This window comes from Varroa destructor, unplaced genomic scaffold (genome assembly GCF_002443255.2).
Source record: "Varroa destructor unplaced genomic scaffold, Vdes_3.0 BEIS01000004.1, whole genome shotgun sequence".
NCBI classification, from domain to species: domain Eukaryota; kingdom Metazoa; phylum Arthropoda; class Arachnida; order Mesostigmata; family Varroidae; genus Varroa; species Varroa destructor.
In genome coordinates this window covers 28,592,989-28,614,105 of record NW_019211457.1, presented here as the reverse complement: position 1 = coordinate 28,614,105, position 21,117 = coordinate 28,592,989, and the positions used below count along the sequence as shown (strand labels likewise).

The 21,117-nt window shown below is 38.2% G+C and overlaps 2 protein-coding genes and 1 long non-coding RNA gene across 12 annotated transcripts in view; 1 reads left to right on the top strand and 2 right to left on the bottom strand.

Annotated features, from left to right (window-relative positions):
• Positions 1 to 8,908: 8,908 nt before the first annotated feature.
• On the bottom strand, positions 8,909 to 10,487 carry LOC111249548 (germinal-center associated nuclear protein). The gene has a single exon (XM_022803551.2). It carries the CDS (start codon positions 10,263 to 10,265, stop codon positions 9,213 to 9,215), a length of 1,053 nt encoding a protein of 350 aa, XP_022659286.1. The 5' UTR covers positions 10,266 to 10,487; the 3' UTR covers positions 8,909 to 9,212.
• Positions 10,488 to 13,000: 2,513 nt separating this feature from the next.
• The window catches only part of LOC111249549 (phenoloxidase-activating enzyme 1-like), a 10,827-nt gene continuing 2,710 nt past the window's right edge, over positions 13,001 to 21,117 (bottom strand). For 8 of the 10 annotated variants that reach the window (XM_086989060.1, XM_086989061.1, XM_086989059.1 and 5 more), the window contains 7 exons: positions 19,341 to 19,934; positions 18,038 to 18,109; positions 17,526 to 17,596; positions 16,585 to 16,685; positions 15,101 to 15,324; positions 14,437 to 14,612; positions 13,001 to 14,068 (listed from right to left, as the gene is read on the bottom strand). In XM_086989060.1, coding sequence (XP_086845186.1) covers positions 13,910 to 14,068; positions 14,437 to 14,612; positions 15,101 to 15,324; positions 16,585 to 16,685; positions 17,526 to 17,596; positions 18,038 to 18,109; positions 19,341 to 19,934 — 1,397 coding nt within the window. In that variant the 3' untranslated portion in view covers positions 13,001 to 13,909. Of the gene's footprint in view, positions 14,069 to 14,436; positions 14,636 to 15,100; positions 15,325 to 16,584; positions 16,686 to 17,525; positions 17,597 to 18,037; positions 18,110 to 19,340; positions 19,935 to 21,117 lie in introns of those variants that run through there. The other 2 variants (XM_086989062.1, XM_086989063.1) reach the window with 2 other exon arrangements.
• Positions 17,551 to 18,475, top strand: LOC147756054 (uncharacterized). Its single transcript, XR_015327675.1, has 2 exons — positions 17,551 to 17,684; positions 18,022 to 18,475. It is a non-coding gene; the product is annotated as an uncharacterized LOC147756054 (long non-coding RNA).

Sequence of the window (21,117 nt, the reverse complement as noted above, 5' to 3'; positions counted from 1 at the left end):
TTAGTGAATTTATGGCATAGTTTTGTAGGCCAGTTATTCAGCTATCCTGTGATAAAGATCCGAAGAAGATCCGCCAGCAATTTCACACAAAAAATCGCTTATTTCTAGACCTAACGACACCCGACATCCGGCCCGGACAGCCATGGTAGCATTCTGTATGGTGTAAGAAATAATTAAATTTTAATATAAAAAATTAAATAAATCGACGCATTTTTTCCACCAATACACTCTATGTCAGTTAGTGATTCGATTGATATAGAAAACACATATGTAGGTGTCCAAGAAAATAAATTCTAGGAGTTTGTTTTTTGCCAGGTAGACGACAACACAAGGCAGTCGAGCGGCCGAAAAACCCAATAGTATGCCGTGAATAGCATTGACACGCGACGTTAAAAATCTGAATAATTGCAGTTTATTTGCAGTTTTTTGTATTGATAGCCTGCCTAAGAATAAGGCTTAATGATTTAGTATAGAATTGTACCAGTATTTTAAATAGAAACATGCGAATTTCATATATCAACCTCGCCGGTATTGCCGCGTAGAGAAAGCCGATTGGATTCAACATTCAGACTAGGACTGCCATGGTAGTTAGCTTTGGGAAAACTATTCCACTCATATTTCCAGCTATTTTAAACGTTTTGGCAGTGCAATTGTATACACTTATATATTAAAAGTAAAATGTATACGAGGTGCATTTTACAGTATTTAGGCCAGAACTAATCTTCGGTCCGTGATAAATGAGTTTCACCTATGCAAGGTTCGTTGAAGATTCATTGACCCGTTAGCTCGTTGCTTTCAAGCCTGCTCCCTATTATTTGCGTAGACTGGGCGTAACTAACCTATTCTAGCGTGCCGAGTTTTGCGGTAACTGTCACGTTCAGTGTTTCAAAATATATAATAATATAACCCTAAATAAGAAATTGAAATAGACGGCGAGATTCAGCGTTCATGGAAGGTGTGTCTGCTAGGGTAGCGAACGAAGTAAAGCGCTTTTCTGACCTCTGCATTAATGGGTATCGTCTTGGGATAACCACATTGAACATTTGCTGTAGAAATTGAGTAACTGTTTAGTTTACAATGTGAACATAACATAACTACAGTAACTACAGTTCGTAGCCGTTTGGAAATAAGGAAGTATTCAAGTGTAAGTATGCTTTCAAGTCGTCTGAAGACATGAAATAAAAACGACAAATTTGAACTTGTTGTCGATTGCAAAACAGCAAAAAGTTAGTTTATTAAACTTGTTTATTAATGTAATTTTCGCTCAAAGAACTTATTAGTGGCTGAATAGATAAATGAATACATTTCTACAGAATGGATGTCACTGGCGAAAACTGTCTGCATGAGAGTTATACGTCAAAGTTGCACAGCAAAGGGTCGCTGCTTTAAGATTTCTATTGCGTCCTCTCATCTCTCGTCTGGAGATCATTGGTACGGGACACGAAATCTGAGACGGCTCCTTGCGCTAGCGGCCCTCTGCTCGATGTCCTGGCCACGGTTTGCACAAGCGGCCTTAATCATTTGGTAGTGGAGCTCTTTGGCCGGGCCACTTGCGGGAACATTGCATCGCTCAAATTTGTCCTCAGTTCAGGCTCACCCTAGTTGAATTTGTTAGACGGCTGTTTTGCAGTTGATGTCCTAGGCAGTTGGGCCAATGCGAGCGCTCAATCGTGGCCGGTAACTGTATTCTCGAGCGTAGCTGCTGGCGTCGTTTCTTTTGCTTTTCTGGGAAAAGCGGCGATAGTTGGTCAGCGGCCGTAGCCCTCTCTACGGCGCCGTATCGTGTCCATAATATTTAGGATAAAGAAAGCGGTTTACTGAAGAGCGCCAGCTGAATTCCAGTCAGAATGAAAGCGACACCTTCCGTGTCTTTCATCAGTGTTTCTATGTGCAGTGCTGTTTAAACATTTTTTTTTCATCAAGTAAAAAAGCCATTTTATACTAAAGGTTTGTGTTAGAACATTTTCCGCAATACCTCAAAGAACGATTCTGTGCCTTCAGCATAGAACTATGGTAAATATTTCCATTATCCTACGAAATTAAATATCTCATTGACTCATGAGCTCATTGCTGAAGTAATATATTGACTGAATTAATTACTTAATGTAACATTCACTAAAATAGTTTTGGACTTTTTTGTAACACGTTCGATTGAATATTTTTAAAAGTTATGCAAGATATTTTATCAAATCAATATGAATCGAACTTTCCCTCCATTCGTTAGCTACTATATTTTATTTACGGAAATTTGATGACAACAAATTGTTATAAGTTTAGTAGATAAGCAGCGTGCATATTAACCTTACACCGACCTTTATTTCAAAGATTCGAAGCTACAGTGCTCTTTCCAATACTATTACCATAAATTGACTTACATCATAATTATTAAAGAAATTGTAGATAAGCGGTTGTTCTAATCCACAGCCTCAAGAGAACAATAATTGATGCCTGCTATTCTTCACTACAGATAAAACATTTCGTACCCTAAAAAAACCTATCGAGCAGTTTATTGCTATTTACAGATCGCGTTATATCTGACGATTTATTAAACAATTTATTTCTCAATGCGGTTTTTTTGTGTGCAACTTTCTACTTACACCTCAAACTTCTTTTGAAGGCACTTGCATGAATTGACAGATCAAGGTTTACATGCCACTCTGCTTAAATACTGGATTATAGTTTGATCAAGTTCTTTTTTTGTAAATAACGATTATTACTTTTTAAACAAGATTTCTAAACATTTGCATAATAAAGCTCAATAAGAAAAATAAGTGATCATTTGTTCGCGGAAAAGATAAACGATTTGAGTATGAGTGACTGTAAATCTCGCACTGTCAAAAAGAGATTCCATATCAACAAACAGGTCGCAACTGATTCATCACTAATTCTGAGCTATACAATAGCTGGGAGGATGTATCCCATTACGATTACGCGTCGACGCTGAGAAAATCGTTTGAATCGTCTGAATGTTTATAGAAAATCAAGTAACCTATATATGCTCTATTTCATTATGGAAGTCTCTTTCAAACATTAAAGGCTGTTTAAAACTGTAAATTAATGTAATTGAATAGTGATTGGTTAGTTCTATATGGCACCATTCGAAACGCGCCATAAAAATAGCCGAGTCACAAACTAGGTAGAATTACTTCGAAACGGCGAAATCTGTTGTAGATTCTTAGTTCTAGTTGCATCAATATTTCTGCTAATAAAGCCCGGAATCGTTACAAACGAAATAGAGTTTCACACTATCTTTTAACCGAAACAGACCAAATCTTTGGTTAACAAGATCACAGATCACTTTTTAAGGTTTAGCCCACAGCATGACACAATTTGTGTTAAAGAAAAGTTATTATATCCCACAATAAAAAACATACTTTTTCTATAGGTTTTTCTATCAAGTTCACTTTTTCTTGAAATTATCTGAGCTGAGCTTTGAACGAGTCTACTTATATAATATATATAATATTTCTATTTATAGAGTATATATAAAGTCCGCCCACACGATATATCACCTACAATTTAGGCCAAAATGACAGTAAAAAGCATGTACAATATCTTTCTGTTTCTATATTTGCGAGTTTGATCTACTCTCATTAGAGATATTTGACGACTACATAGCATACGTATACTTTTGCAAGTACCAAAAAAATGGCTATAATAAAGTTTGTCATTATTATTGCATAAATATATCAACGCTTTATAACGCAAGTTAAGCGCTTCGTAGACATTTCTAGTACTCTGATTTTCTCTCGTTGCTGTGTTGAAAAATGTTACAGATGTGACTCGATAGTAATCCAGTGATTTTAGGAACGGAAGTTAGTACCAGCGTTAGTCTGCGTTGTTTATGTATAGGCCATTCATAGAGCTTGTGCTACCTGTGAACCGGCCAACCCAGATGGGCTAAATATGGAGGACCGTGGCGTTCAGTTAGCCAATGGGAGTCGACCAGAGCTACCCGCGCAAACCGGACTGGGAAGTCGCGGGATGGTCTGGTGTATTGCGCTTACTGGTGGTTTTGCTTGATGTTGATGTTGTTATTATTGTTGTTGTTGTCGATTTTATCGTCACCGCCGCTATCGCTGGTGGGGTTCTGGATCGCTGGAGCCGCATAGAGCAATAAGCGTTGAGTGCGAGTACCGAGGATTTACGGCCGAATTTTGGCTGGGGGTGTTAGCTCAGCATTATCGTCGGGCAGCTTTTTGGCGGACACCAGCGATCAGCGGACGACTCGGCTGTTCGGCCAACGTCGAATTAAATTGTGGCCATAGCGCAGATAACTGTACAGGTGGCGTTGACTAAGGAGATCTTTAAGCAATGCAGTGCAGTTGTCGAAATCGCGATCAAGGCTGGTAAAAGTTTTGAACCTGATTTCAACATAAATAAAAAGTGACAGTAACGCAACCACAAGTAAAAGTACACTAATCATTTCTATTTTTTGTACGACAGAGAGGAACATGCTTTGTAACTCGAGTGTCTTGGTTTTAGAACAGACTATATACATATATAGATATATATATATATGCTTTTTTAATTTTAGATCACATATTCATAAAACTAATCACACGAAGCCATCACAAGAAAAAGGTCAAATCTAACTTGACCTAACAGGAACACAATCGTTTAGAAAAGAAATGTAAATTAAAACCGAACTGAGTCGGCGAGAAAAATAAATGTGTGTGTACAGTTGTTCCAGTTTATGGATTAAACGTTTAAGACGTTCGCTTCTCGAATTCAACCTTCAGACCTTTGCTGTTGTAACCGCTACGTATATATTTCGAAGCCTCCAATGAGACATCGTCGAGATAGTTTAAATGAGCATAGACATGGAAGGACACCTCAGTTATTTGAAGTATTATGTTGCTGGCGAAAATATAAATAACTGGATAATAAAACAAAATATATAAATAATTTCCTAGACAAATAAAATACGTAAAATAACCGAACATCGAAGAAGTTCGGACTAATGACAGAGCAACAGTGGTCATAAATGATCCACTGCTTTGAAACACGGTTTGAATTGAAGTAGGTAGAAGTTCTATAATTCACTTATTAACATATAGCAAAAAGTCGTAGACGTAGAAAAAGTCGTTCTGTTAAAAACTCTATAATAACCGAAATTATCTGTTGAAGCGATGTAGCCATGTGCGAGAAGATTTTCACCTCAAGTAGAGGGCTGGATATCTTGTCCGCTATCCGTCTAGAAGCTCACGAGGTCTATCAATTAGCGAAAACTGATACAGATATTGCTTGAAACAGGGCTTGCTTTGCAGGGAACAGAGCTGATGAAGAGCATTCTTCTCAGAACTAATGCATCTGCGACGAGCAGCCTACGTTCGAAACCAGTGAATTGCTCATCTATTTATCTTCCTGAAGGTTTTAGATTTTGATATATCTTAAATCCTTTCAGATAGAGCTCAATATGCACAACGTTTACAACTGTGATTTATAGAATGACGGGTTTAATTTACACAGAGAGGAAGATTGGGTAATGCATAATTATGACACATAATTAAATATCTAGTCTAGTAGTATTTTTTCTCGTTTCAGCCAGCTGATGGCTTCGTGTAACCGTTCAGATGACCGTGCTTCGCTGATAAATACAAAACTGCTCGCGAGCCCAAAGCCCTTTGGTAACTGTCGACTTATCATATAGACAGGAATGGCCATCGGAAATAAAAAGTTCCAAAATGCTATTTGTAAAATGAAATAGACATGAAATTCTAACTTTGCTGTTAACCAACCCTGTTAGACAAGTTTGAAGTTTCTCATCAACGATACTACAGATAAGTTTTTTTTTTTTTTATAGATTTCAAAATCAGAGCTTCCGCACTAAGGATTTGCGAGCATGGTAAAACTGACTCAAGCACGCTTCGGCGACTCTGTGACCCTTATTAATTGAATGACATTCTCTTACACTTTGCACCTTATTCATAGTTGTTTTTTGCCGTTTGTCTATTGCGAACATCGATTCACAATTTTGGGGAGAACGCGGTTTTCGTACGAAATCGTCGATGGCCATTTTTTCGAGAGCACAGGCAGCAATTAACGTCACCAAAAAACGGCTAACGGAGTAGTAACTGAATCAAGATTGCAGAAATAAGGAACCTTTAGTTGTTAGTTTATTGGACAAATCATCACTTTTTTTATGTGTCAGGTACTCTGTTGCTGGATGCTAATATAGGTCCATTCCTTCATTTTATGCAGCGGTTCGTGCATGCCAAACTCCATTCACAACTACTTTACATTTCAATAAAACAGCCTTTTCGACAAGAAGTACTAAAGTTTACGTGCGAACATTCACTTGCTATTTTCGACTTCCTATGAAGATTCCTTTTCACTGATAGGCAATCCAGCCTAGGAGATGTTCGTTTCTTATTAGATGAAAAGCTGACACAATATCTCCTGCACCCATTTAACATCTCCATAATTTTTTTTAAGTAGTGATTATGAAACGAACGTATCGATTAAAACTACAGTTTATTTAAAGGATTTTTTACAAATTTTCCAACTAATTAATACTGCATAATTTTCTACCGTCTAACTAGTATAACTATGATCGTTAATATTAAAATTGGAAAGATGTTGCTCTCACCTGTTGTTCTCCTGTTGTACTCGATTTTACCAACTTATGTTACAATTTGAAGAAAGTATCTACAACCGCGAGTAGGGTTTTCTGGGTTGGCTTGCCAACAGCAATGTTAACTAATGGCAGCTTGCTTCTATTATGGGCAACTTAGGAAATCGTCACTCAACAGTATGGGGCCAGTCAATGATGGCTAAAAGGAACTAAACTTCAAAAACTAGAGAGAATTGAAAGTTTTTCCATTATCTAGAAGCGAGGTGCTTCTCAGTCTTAATATACAGGAGCTCAATAGATCTGCCTACGTTATCCGAAATTAAGCATAATGAACTGTTGAAAGCGAACCGTTTAAAGACATTTATGACTTTGTTTTTATCTTAAACATTTATAAATAATAAATAAATAAAAAAAAATAAAAAAATAAAACAAATAAATAAATAAAAAATAATAATAATAATAATAAAAAAAATAATAAAAAAATAAACCGTTTAATGTTTATTCATGAGGTTTTCAATGTCGTCTCTAAAGCCCTATGGTGCTAGAGACAAATGAATTGAATTAACGATGGAACGATGGCCACGTGCAGATGTTGTTTTCCCTGTGGCGACATTATGGCGGTGTCGAACGTGTCCGGATCTACTCCTACCGACGACTTGTTAATGGTCATTGTTGTACAGTACTATTAAAAAAAAGTCTCTGCACAACGGACAAGTTGGACCATAAAGGATTCATCAATTCAAATGGCTTTAAAGACTGATGGTTCAAAACAACAACAACAACGTGCGTTAACACTAATCCTGGGACGTGTATTCCAAATGGCCTTTGGCAAAGCTTTAGTTCAATAAATTGATTTGTACTTAAATGGCCAAACTGGGTATGGGATCTATTTAATTTACATTTATTATTTACTATCTGTCATAGACAGTCATATCGATTTCTACAAATAGAACGTAAAAAATGGAACTGGTCTAAGAGGCACAACTATACATCTGTCAAATCACGTAGTGCCTATTTTCTTAGTTGTAAAGCCATGTCTCAAATGGTTTTCGGTGCTAAATAGAAGCCATGGCTATTTAAAAGTTGTCACGGTACGTCAAAAAATGCACGCTCAGATTGCGCTTATTTTTATAACTGTCTAATGGTAGAGGGGCATCTTCCTTTCTTTCCAACCTAACGAGAACCCGCATATGTTAGTGGCAATATGCGCGGAAATCAAAAATAACATGTTTCCAATTAGAGGAAAAGACATTGTGTCTTTGGAAGATATGACTGAGTAATTGTGCGTGTTATTGTCATCTTTGCCCAACACAGAAAATCTATCAGGCATATCCGACTCGAGTCAAATTGGATTGCAAAAATATGTTGACACATGATTGGCACCAGTAATAATTTTCATAACGCCAGTAGTCAACAAATTGACACTTATATAAAATATTTTAATCTTGTCTTTATATATGTCTAGCTAACGGTTTTCAGCTCTATGTCACACAAAAGGCGATGTGCCTAATGCTGACGAAAGCTTTGAGGCTGAAGGAGCCCCTCGAGACATTTTTAGATATCTCGCAAAGTACTTTCCAAATCCACTTAAATGTAATACATTTAGACATAATCGTATAAATACTTGCAAGTTGTATTAAAGTAGTTAGTATTATTAGGTTAAAGTTGGTATTTGGAAAATGAATAAAATAGTATTTAATATGAACGATCGCGACGAGCGCAACTATATTATCTTGGGTGTATTACCTATTATTTTACCGCATAATTTTATACTGTGCCTTGGCAAAAATAAAGGAGTTCCTGTAATCACGATGGAAAACTAGATACTCAAACTAAAGTATGGCATCAATAGTAATAGGTCCCTTGACGTATCAGTAGTAGCGTCATTTGCCTTCATGACAGCTGGGCCATACGTTAGGTTGACGAACAAACAGCTCAGCTGATCTTCGCCAGTATCGGCTCCTCGGTCTGTAATATCCTTGCTTCCGAATGGTGCTCTGTATCGTATTGTCTAAAGTAAACTCGGCAGGTAGAAAATAGTATTCCCGTGTGCAGTGAAAATTGTGTATGATAAAAATATAACTATATCTTTGCTACAAAAATGTGAATTTAAACTAAACAGTTTTTTACTGCTGTGTGGTTAAAACCATAATACCCCTTGACGAACCGGCTGCTACAAGCTCGCATTTTATAGGTAAAATATATTTAAGCATTTTGGAATAGAAACAACTAGTTTAGCAGAAGCAAATCACTGCTTATCTATAACTTTCAGGCTAGACCTACGCCCATGCGGTTTTGTGTTCATAATCTGAAATGTTGACTACTTCCACATTACGCATTTATCATTATTTATTGAGGCTGCATGTTACTTGTATCTTGGCGGGTTGACTCGCTCATTGAGGTACACGCATTAGGATTAAAAAAAAAGGTGCAAAACTAATAATATACTTCAAAATTATCGTACATTGTTTTTGCGTGTATCGAAACATATCTTCAAGCCATAGCTAAACTACCTTTGATTTGAGCTTTATTCTATTATGGTAGTCGTAACGCAAAGTCTTTTTAGTTCATAATTAAAAAATATATTAATTATTATGAATATGACAATGATAGTTATTTTGTTTATGATATTCGGTTAACTTCCATTCTTTGCCGGTACTGCTCCAGAGAGAATAAACGAGTCAACTTGCGTTCGCAGCTCTTCCACTCGATCTATAACTACAAAATACGGCGGCAAGGAACCTTCAAGAGAAAAATTGAGGTTCATCCTCGATTTGAAAAAGCTGACATTTCTTGTAGGCACTTGTCCATTACCACCAGCGCCTGTAGTATCATAAATGGTTACAGGTATTTTACAGTAAGCTAGTAATGCCTCGCACCCGTCTTCAGACATGTCTAACCATCGAGCAAGGACGCTCAGAGGAAAGATACATGCTTTACTACTGTAGGCGGTGTTAAGCGCGCGCAAAAACATAACACGAATTTTGCTTAGCTTTGGAGCCAAAGCGCTCCACTGAAGCGGATTGTGAAAATGGCGAGCAATTTGAAGTAGCCGGTACATGTTGCCATGTAGAAATGTTTTAGCGACATCGAACGACTCGTTGCCCATTCTTCGTTTGATAACAGGATGAAGGCCACTGGCTCGAACGAGAACTGTGAATGAATCAACGTTCCAGAGAAGGTACAGCGACTCTATTTCGGGGCGATCCTCATCAACGATGCCATGATCCTCATATAGGTGGAGCAGACGGCCAATTGTGTCTAAGAAATGTTCCGTATTGATAGCTGGATCAAACACCTTCAGCGGTGCGCCCTCCGCCGGGCAAAGCGTGGCTGCAACGACATAAAATCGAACACACTGAGCGAGAATCGCACGGGTGCCTTTGCAGTGTGCCTGCTGCAGGGTGAGGTCTTGTCTTACAGCCCATAACCGGTCCCATACAAATGAATAGCATGCTGAAAAATTAGTCTGAGTCCGTGCAATATTCATGAGATGCCTCATAGCTTCAAAAAGAACTTCTGGTGGGCGGACATTTTCCGGCGTGTCTGAGTGTTTTCCAGCTGCTGGTCGACTGTACCGCTTAATAAGGATATCTTTTTCAAACACAGGATGCACCTGGCGATGTTTAATCCGCTCGCGTATTTCCTGGGCAGGACATAGTGTTTGACAAGTGCCAACGAATACCATTATTAATCATACATACACACAAAAACTACAGCGCGGCAAAAAAGCAGAAACAACTTGCAGTAACTATGATTTATACAGTTGTCTTCTTGTAGCACTTCAGTAACCATACGTTTAAGTAGTTGTTAGCAGATGGCTAATTAAACAGTTGTATATCAGCGCTCGAAACATCGTTAAAAATTAATTAGCCGAGAATACAGTTTCTGAAGCATGACAGGATACAACCGAAGCGGATGTCACTGTGTGGGATGAGTCGAGTTTTTAGGCGGGAAACTCCGGGACACCCTAAAGTTCAATCGATTATGGCTAAATTTGCTGTTACGTCAAACGCTATATCACGCTGGAGGTTAGGAGGAGTGGTTAGGCGGGTTTTCAAGACGGAGTTTTTGCGATTCATAGGGTATTTACTGATTTGTCTAATGAAGATCGAGCGATAACGCAGTTAGCTTCGCAGTAGCTTCAGGCGAATGTCCGAGATTATTGTACTGGCAAGCATCGAATAGTTGAACTCGGGTCTCTCCTAATATTTTTAGCCAGATGTTGCTAATTGATGTATTCAAATTTGAAAGTATTGTTCACCAATAAAGTATATTTTGAATGTTATATGTACATATTTATAAATTTATATAGATCTATCTATACATATTATGCCAAAGCTGGGAGCAAATGCAGCAATACGGGTGGCATGCGTCTCTTTAAGACGATGAGTAATTCCAGAAGTCAATACTAGTTCAGACAATGTGCTTCGTTGCCACAATAGATACAAGTGACGTGTTTGCCTAATAAACTCAGAAATCCGTGATGGTTTAGGTTCAGAACTCGGCATGGACCCATTCTGGTGTATCGGTGGCGGCCGCCGTAATGGACCCAGTCATCTGAAACGTCGCTTAGCTATAGCAATAGCGGATTTCGTCCGATCCGGGTACTTCAAAACGCCCATTTTAGACAAAGCGCTGCTCTCAAGTCTCCCGTTATACTGAGGAAATATACGCGGGCTCTAAAAACAAATATTTGCCCACTATTTTATCTGACACCCAGTTACCTAAGTAATCATGCCATGCTAATTGATCCCATAGAGATTGTTCCTTTTATTTTTGAGCGACCTGTTCACAGGCATTTATCCATCAATTAGACAATGCAACTAAAAGTTTTAATTAAATAAGAGTACAAAAAGTAATTAAGTAAAAATGTGCAAGACTTTTCATATTAGTTAACACGGGTTGCATAAGCGATTCGGTTAGCTTTCTTCCATTGAGTTCATTTAATATGCTATCTATTGTATATAAATGTGTAAAAGTCGGCCAGCCCTTCGGGTACTAACGTATTTAAACTAATAAACAAATGTTATAACAGCTTCTTAAATCCTGGAATAATGCTCGTCTAACCAATAATATCAAACAAAAGCTTTTTCTTTTCTGCAATGATTTATAGATGCATAACTATATAGAGCTAATTTGATACGACAAAACCAATAGTATATTACCTACACAGCACATTTGTTTTGAACCAGCTGCTATGATATATTAGCATTACCAGCAAATAGGCAATTCTCCATGAGCCTATTCCCACAAAAAATAACTTATAAAACCAACCGAAGTTTACCGGTTTCAGAGTTAATTTTCTATTCTACTTGTGTTCTTTTTTGTTTCTCTAGATACATATTTAGGATACACAGTACTCTAGATACATACTTTTTTTAGATAATAACGTGCACTTGAAACTGAAACGAAACGGTTATAGGTTATTCTACATAACACCAAACATTCAATTTGTTTCCTTTAAAGCGTACATCGTAATTAACAGAAAATCTTCGGTTTAAAAACGGGAATTCAGAAACTTAATTTAATTACTTTTCATTTACAGAGCTGCATTGCCTTTCGGGCAACCTGGATACGCGTGTGCAGTTTTTTGGTCTACTTTTTACTGTTATTGAAATATTGTAGTTTTGCTAAAATTCTGGAACAGGCGTTTTAATCGCGTTATCTAAGAACCTAACAGACCATCTAGCACCAGCATAAACACGACCACCACGTGACGCAAATTCTGTAGTTAGCTGCGAAATCGTGGTACTTGGGTATATTTTTTTATGTTAAGATACGCATAAAAAATTCCAAACATTTCTCGATCATCTAAGGAAATGACTACATGCGATTAATGAATAAAAAAAACGTTAAAAAGAGATAAAAACTAGTACGCAAACAAACGCTTGTATTTAACAATGTATATTTTTGGCTGAAGTCTGGGGAACCCTAAGAGAATGAAAGTTTGCCATTACTATAGCCTCAGTCAATTAATGTAGTTTGATAGAAAATTTATCTCCAGTTCTGGGTATCAGTGGATATCATTTTAACAATACACTGTCATTCCAATACTTTTACTACGAATACGTCCGACTGCGCCGCAAATTTAGCAATGGTTTCGTAAGTAATCAGGCCGTAATAATAAGGCTGAATCATAATATTTTAGCTATAATTACTAAATGTGTTTATGTGCGTACTTATTATATGCTGTAATCATAGTTATTGATTTACGTATAGCTTATTATAAGTTTGTTGTAAACAATATCGTCTTTTCTAAATAATTTGTATGAACGAAATAATATAGATTATCATGTACGCCATTTAAGTCTTAAAAATCGATGAAAGAGCACAATAACGGACACATTGGAGTCCGAGCATAGCGCGTACAATCTAGTCTCAGAATTATGTTTATGAACGTAAACGAAAAGCCCCATAAACCACATTTAGTCATACAAAAACATTTTATTTATTTACAATTTTGCTAAATTAGCTATACAGGATACTGCGTCATGTAATTATGTTAGCGAAATAAATCCAATCGTTTCCAGGAATCTTCCTCCGACTTCAAAAAGAAACGTATATTTTCACTCGTTATGTGCCACCTCGATAGCGATGACGTCTAAGAAAAGGCGACTTCCTGCATATCACCTTCCATTTAGTGGATAAAAATTCAAAACGTCGACGGTGTATAATAATTTCCTTATATATATATATTCTTTTTTCTTTATTACGTTATTACGCTTTACAAAATTTTGTACAAATGCAAAATCGGAATGGACAATGGAACGGAATCAAAAAAGTAAACAATCATCCATCAGAAACTTTCACGGTAGGTTTACTGGTTTGCTGACATCAGCAATTCAGCTATTTGGAAGCGACTAATGGCAAGATTCTCATATGCACGCTAGCCTTGTCACTGTGTGAATTCTAATTTTTTAGTTCGATCTGTTCATGTTTGTTTCCATTTTAAGAAGTACGTCTTGCGTGTTCTGTTTAATTCATTTGACAAGATTGGAGCTACCTGGCGTATAAAAAGATATAGCTTGAATAGGGTTTTGTTATTTGCATCCTATAGATAAACTACGTAAGCGCCAAATTGAATCGTTTTGCAGCTTTAACGCTGCACAACTCACAGACACATAAAATCCCGTTTTCTCTGTCTATACTGCCTTTAACTAACCTATAGGCTGGTTTAGCACTGGAAAAAATTGACCGGAGAGGCTAATGAACTGTGTTTCGTCTTTTGAGCATTAATATCATCGATATGTTACTATATAGGATATCAATAGACCTGAGAGAAGGTTATAATTAGGAAAATGTGCGAATGTCTGTTTATGAGGTGACGCTTCAGACGGCGTTGTCTATAATCCAGTCAGAAAACTTGCTTACTCTAGTATAGACGCCTGGAACGCCCTTCTGAGCGCATTTGAATCCAAACGAAATAATGCCCTCAAGGGACCACCGCTGCTCGCTGTTTCGCACCAACAAAGGTCCGCCGGAGTCACCCTGAAAAAGGAATGAGTAAAACTTGTCGTCGCTGTTCTCCTTAGATCTCTCTCTCTCTATTAAATTAATAGCAAGTTCTATGTTCTATATACTTTGATGCAAGTTGTACAACAGAGTCTTCGAAGTTACTAAATGTTCTGGTTTCGAATTCCGTTCGTGTTTCTTTAGCTAAGTTTTCATGGGGATTGGCTGAAGCGATGAACAACATCGCTGCGGCATGACAGCTTTACTGTGCCGTTATGGGTGAATGTGATTTACATATCAGAAGAGGCTTTACGAAAATTAGAAATTTTCCTAGGATTTTATCATCTACGAACAACAGTAAATTAGTAACAATTAAAATGTAACGTTATTGCTGTCACTATTACCTGGCAAGCGTCGTGTCCCCCTTCGTCCTTTCGTCCTGCGCAAAGCATTTCGTCAAATACTGCGATGTTGATTTTATCCTGGCACTCCTGGTTACTCCAAATTGGCAAAGTGACCTGCTGTAGGACATTTGTCTGGGGCCCTCCGAAAGCAGTTGAGCCCCAACCGACCGCAATTGCTAAAGCAACGACAGAGTACGAACTAAAATCGTAAAATTCAACGTTCTTTGTGTTCAAAGTAACGTGTAATAATAAAACAGCAGGCAAATTTCAGCGGCTTAGGGAGCTAACTGCTGACCCGACTGAGTAGATTTGTCGACTTCGGGGTTACTACATCGAGAAGCTAGCTGTTCCCGATGGCCGTTTTAAATGAAACTTCTTATAGCTTGGCGAAGGATTTTTCAGCGCATAGTGTTTTAAGGAAATATAGAGAATACCAAAATCAAGTCACATATTTGTTGCTTTTGTTAAGCAAATTTCTATTATTCCCATAATTATTCCCGTTACTGCTTGGTGATACAAAATCACTGTCATAGAGCAATTGGCTAATTTGAACGACAAATTTTGTTGAGCCGATATTACAAAGCACCCCATATAAGTAAAAGCGGCGTTTTTCTTAAGTGCAAAAAAATAGAATTAAAAAAAAAAGCGTTAACATGTGATGTACCAATTCGTCCGGTGTTATCTCTGGCATCGGGTAAACAACAGGGCTGAAGTCGTGTACTAAACTGCACGGGCTGTTGTAGTTTGAGAATGGCTATATCAGCGTAGTAGTTCGACGAGTTATAATGGGGATGAAGCTTGGCTGTTCCGATTCGTAAATCTTGTGATCCGTCCGCTTCGTCCAAATTCGTATAACCAATACGAGCTGTCATTGCATAGGGCTTCATACTAAAACGCCGGAGTGAGACAAGTTAGCGTTCACCGAAGACCAAGGAACCTGTTCTAACCTAGCCTTGTGATTTTGTCGATAGCCTAAAAGTGACTAGGTAGAGAAAACACTGCAACGTGTTCGCTTATTAAACTTTGAAACAAGTAAGGGGTCTAGGTTTAAAACCAAGCATAGACAGTTTATTTCGTGCTGGAAAGGGCCAGTCGTTTGAAACAATGCCAAACGGCGAAGCCGAACGTAAAAACCTAAGACTTCATAAACTTCAAATCGAAGAAAGCAGTGGCACACGTATAACCCTTTATTCAAAAATGAAGGAGTCATTCGTTTTAACTTGATAAATATTTAGTTAGTCATCCCAACTGAAGTTATCTCCTTCGAAGTAATTCCGCCGGACGCAGCACACCTATGTCACCGTTTTCTCCAGCCCACAAAGGCCTTTTCAAATTCGATTGTCGGGATAGCTCTCAGCTAGGGCAACTATTTCTGTTTTATTTTTTCTATTTTGTCGCTTTCCTTTTAAAGTTTTTTCCAGCTTTTTTTTTCCAATAGGAAAAAAGTGGCTAGTTCCAGTGAATATGGCGGTCATAACACACATATAGTTTCGTTGCAACAACTGCTATTTGCATAGTGAAGTGTGAGCCGGCGTATTGTTGTGATGGGCAGCCATAGAGAGACTATAATACGATGAAAGGTAACGAACACTTCCTCGACAGAAAATCGTAAGAAGCACTTTAGTTCTCACATGATCACTGTCATAGGCTTTTCAGGATGAGCATCGTCCTCCATAGAATCCTATTTGTGTTCAAAAGGCTTAAACCAGCTGCGTACTTGAATTTTGCTTGCTGTGTAGTTTCTGTGGACATCCTGCAACATTCGTCGAGCTGACCCGGCGAGGAGAACTTGCGGGATGCTGAATATGTAGGCCAACTCAATATACAGAAAAACTTGAGACTGCCTCAAATTTCTACCATCAGGATTACCTGTATGTAGTAGAAACTCTGCTTCTTTACGAAAACAAATGTGTATTACAAGCGATCATGCAGTGGTGTGGGAATTCAAACAACTCGTTCACTTTTCATCAAAGGGTTATATATAGCAATACATACTGGAAAAATAAGATGTAAAGGCGTGGGTCGAGAACATAATAGTGCAGTATCGTTTATTGGAGCAGGATAGAGCATAAGCTGAGCAGAGCAGCCAATTGCTTTAATAAAAGTTCGATCGTATTTGGGAGAGCATAAAAACCAACTGATACTCACTTCGCAATACAGTGCGCTGCTGTGATCATATGTTGGTCAGAAATGAGCGTCGCGCCGCAAAACTGCTCCATGCCGCCGTCAGCTGGTCGCATAAGCGCCACCTATAATTATAATTTTAATTAAAAAGAGGCCAAGCCAACGATCGATTGAACAGAGCTGAGTATATTATTACGAAAGGCCTATTACTTTTATAAATTCGCTTCTTCGGAGTTTCTGCAACCATAATATGTACGAGACTCGCCAGTTGATAAAGGCCCCCAGTGGCTCAAGTAAATCTATGAAAGCCATTTTGGCTAAAATACTGAACGATGCAACGAACTATCACATTTAGTGGCTTATAACACGTATGGTAAATTAACCAGGTGGATTTTAAGGGCAAGCAGGTCTGGAGTAAACGGTTCCCAGTTTGACAGTAAAGCGAGAAATTTGATATGAAATCTATTTTGTAATCAGTTGGCCTAACCGGGGACCTTTACCTTTTTAGCGAGCTTTCAGCTGTTCTCGGCTTTGCCGTCTGCCTCGGAAGTTGCAGGTTGAACTACTGGTGACGAAGCTTGATCAAGTCGTGCGGACGAAAAGTGGGTTGTAGTGACGTAAAGCTTATATATATATATATATATATATATATATATATATATGTAACATACGGCGAAAACCAACGATAACTGTAGTGTATAAATACTTTTTTCACGTTAATAATTCGGGCAGGCAATAATAGTTAGACTATATGTTTTAACAAGGAGAATGCAAGCAATTATCGATTATTCTTGCCTGGTGCAACCATGTGCCTCATAATGATCCTATAACTTAATAATGAATGAGTGAATCTGGCTGACGTGATGGACTGAATGGCCCATTCCTGATACAACGCCATTCTATTTTCTTCGACAGGGGGCCTGTTTGCCCTGATCTGCGTTTTCTGTTCGATCATTTCCACTTACGGTCCAGCTCCAGTTGTCTCCGTGCACCTGCTCGCCACCAACTATCCGAGAAGTTGTGCTCACGCCGCATGCTGTATAGATAGTGCGAAATGAAATGGCCCGTTAGTTGTTATTCGTTTGGTGTTATTAAAAGGACAAAGGGTATTAATTTATGATAAAGTAAGTTGTTAGGTCGTGACTGAGATATCTACTGACATGGTATTTTTCCCTTGTTCTACTCTAAAATGTGTACATATTTTTAATATGAAGGTTTACTACTTAATCACAAGGCCATCAAGTGTAGGTTTTTTATCAGCTACGTCAAAGTAATAGGTAATAAATATGTGTGGTACAGCTTACCTACTTGTCCAATTAAAAACCAGGAATGAAATTAATCCTGAAGCGTTGCCTTTTGTCAAGCCTGTTCCAAGAAAATTTGGATTATAATAATCTAAATTTAATTTAGCATAACAGAGATGAACATGATATACTTCTTTCATATAACTTATTAAAACAGTCAAGCAAAAACTTACACGACTGGAACCGCAGGATAGGTTTAGTGGTAACCGGCGACTGTCCTTGCGTTTTATCTTGAAAGGTAAGTACTGTGTTGAAAGGTTGTTTGTTAGAAACACGTAGCACTGGACTAATCAAAAGTATAGCGATGGCAGGAACGCCATAGGCACAAATAAAAATCTCTAGGTACTATAGCGTATGATCTAAATATTCGCCAGTGCTTAAGTTGACAGAAATCTAGTGGGTTCTGACGCCAAAGTTAATTTATAGTTTGATAGGTGAGAAAGAAAAAACGAATAACATATACAAAGACTAGGTTTGACATCTAGGACTATTGATTGCCTAATTAGTGACATGACAAAAGATGTCACGCGGTACGAGACAAGCTGCCAGACTACACATCTGTGGTAGACGAAAGCTGAACTTGGGTGACAAAAGAAAAAAAAAAGGGAAAATACAGAAAGAAAACAACTAGTGTTAGCTCGTGATAGAGGCTAGCCATGGATACGAAGCAGTTATATTGAGAACAAATGAGTTTACGGAACTTGGATAGTAAAACGCAGCAACAATTGGTGGTGCTACACACCTTGCTAGATATTGTAAGAAATGATGTCCTGTCGTAGGACTCATGTTTTTCGGATTAAGGCTGTTGTGCAAAAGCCGTTTTTGTATGTTGCAAAAGATGTATGTTGAAAAGGGGAACTAGTATGATGGATTTTTGGTTGAACGATCTTAGATGAAATTAAACGAAGAGGCAACGAGTGCCAATCGTTTTAGGAACTTACGTGATGTTTCTACGGTTTACGAAAAATTGAGCCTTTTTAATAAACAAGTGGAAATATTGTGGATAAGTGCTTTTTAGTTATATTTGTTGTGCTCCCGTGTAAATCAGCATGATTGCCACATGTTAAATGATTGCTTGCATGCTAAAATAACTGCAATACCGGACAAGCGTGGAACTAGGATATGTTATTCTCTCTCTTGTGTAATCTAAAGTCGTCGTAGCTCAACCTAGTCAAAAGTTCTGGAACGCACTTTTAAAATGTTTTTTGCAGCAGTGTGTATATAGTTTTTTTAATACTAATTTGTCACCTTGTAATACAATCAGTACTACTGATTATAGTTCGGATTTGTATGAATGCAAAAGTACCCAAGATAGCAGAGTAAATCTTAAGCTTATTGGCAAATCTGCAAGGACAACTTAGCAATTCGTAAGGTTGCGCTTGTTACGCTTAACAAACTGGACGCATTGCACGAGAAACAATCACCTTATAGGAGCTTCAACTTGCCATGTAGCCAGTGTTCTTTGATCTGTCTTACCTGCGCCAGGTTGGACCTCTTGATAATTTTGTTGGTTTGTGTACTGAGGCCCTTCAAGGTCGTAATTGATGTGATGATGTCCGGGCCTGGTCGGTGAAATGGGTTGACTATTTTCGTAGAATCCGGGAGACGGTTCACGCGCACCATATTCGTCCAAGCCGGAAGGCGGCCCGTAAAAGCCATGTTCGCCAAAGCCTGCAGGCGGCCCACTGGGGCCGTATATGTCGAAACCGGGCGCAGGGCCACGAGGCGGCCCACCGAGGCCGTATTCATCGAAACCGGGCAACGGGCCGCGAGGCGACCCATGAGGGCTCTGAAATTGCCGGTGACCATGTTCATGATGTCTCTGTTTTCCGAAGCGTGAGTCAAAACCGGAGCCATCGAATCCGTGAGTACCCCAACGCTGTCTTCGATGACGATGATGCTTCCCTCCAAAACCTGGTCCAGCCAGGTATCGAAGAAGATGACGTGTCTCTACTTCTACAAGTGGGGACGAATCAAAAGCCGGGGATCCTGGAGGCCTTGAAGGCCCCGGAGGGTCAGGATGCCCAAGTTTCCACCTTCGTATTCTGCGCAGATGCCGGGAATCAATATCTAAATACAACAGCCGTACGAGGGCCGCATCGGGATATTAGGCAATACCTGATTGGTGGTGGATAGTGCTCTTTTTAAAGGACACAAAATTAGACTTCTAAGTTTATGAAAGCTTAAAATAGATAGCAAATCTAGCCATTTTCGGTAAAGCCTAATTAACAATTTGAACTCGGTGACTTTAGTTTGAGATATTATTTTGAATGAGTCTAGTTTGAAACTGGGCAGGAGCTAAAATATTAGACAGGAAGAGTTATACTATTAATAAGCTAATAAGGTGCCAGGCATAGAGCACAGAAGAACCCAAATCATGCCACACAATCTGTTTAGTTGAAATGGGACCATAAATAAACCAGCCTGGAATGCTCAGATCCCTACGTTACGACAGTATAGTATTGGTTTTATTCGGAGATTTTTTGCTGAATAGAATTTATATTCAAAAAGCAAGCCGAGGTAACGTCGCAGACGTGTGACTCAATTAAAAAGCAGCTCAATATATGAAAAACCACAATTTGTCAAATGTGTACATTTATAAGTTTCAGCACAATTTTATATAAAGATGAAAACACAAAATTTTATCGTAGAAAGTACTAAAAAATCACCCACCAGCCTTTCTAATGATATATTTTTTGTTTACTCATGATAATATGAACATTAACATGTCTCATCTCTGAGCAATGTAATATGCCGTTATTTGTTTGAGGTGAAGGTAAATTGACGGTTACTAATTAAACTATGTTTCTAGTGGGAAATCTTCTTAACTGCGTCGTCAGTGTTGAATTATTCCATCTATTGATATTATTGGCCAATAGATATACAATACTGTTGGAAGCTTTTAGAGGATTTCCGCGCTGTTATTAGCTTGGTCTCTAAAAACGTCTCTTTTATATATATCGTATAATTGGAGAGTAGTCTAAAGTACTGTAATGCCGATTGCTGTTGTTAAATGGCAAAGGAAACAAGATAAATGTGTCTTGTTGGCCCTCCGAGGACAAGGGGCCTTTTTTTTTATAGCCCGATCTCACTTTATGCAGGCAATGTTTATTTGCATCAGAGGTGATGCGGTATTTCTAAGCCAAGCAGAGACATAGTTTCTCTTCCGACAAGGCACGAAAAGTAACTTCCTTTACTGTGCTTATATATATAATATATATATATATATATATGTGCTTATATTCTATAATAT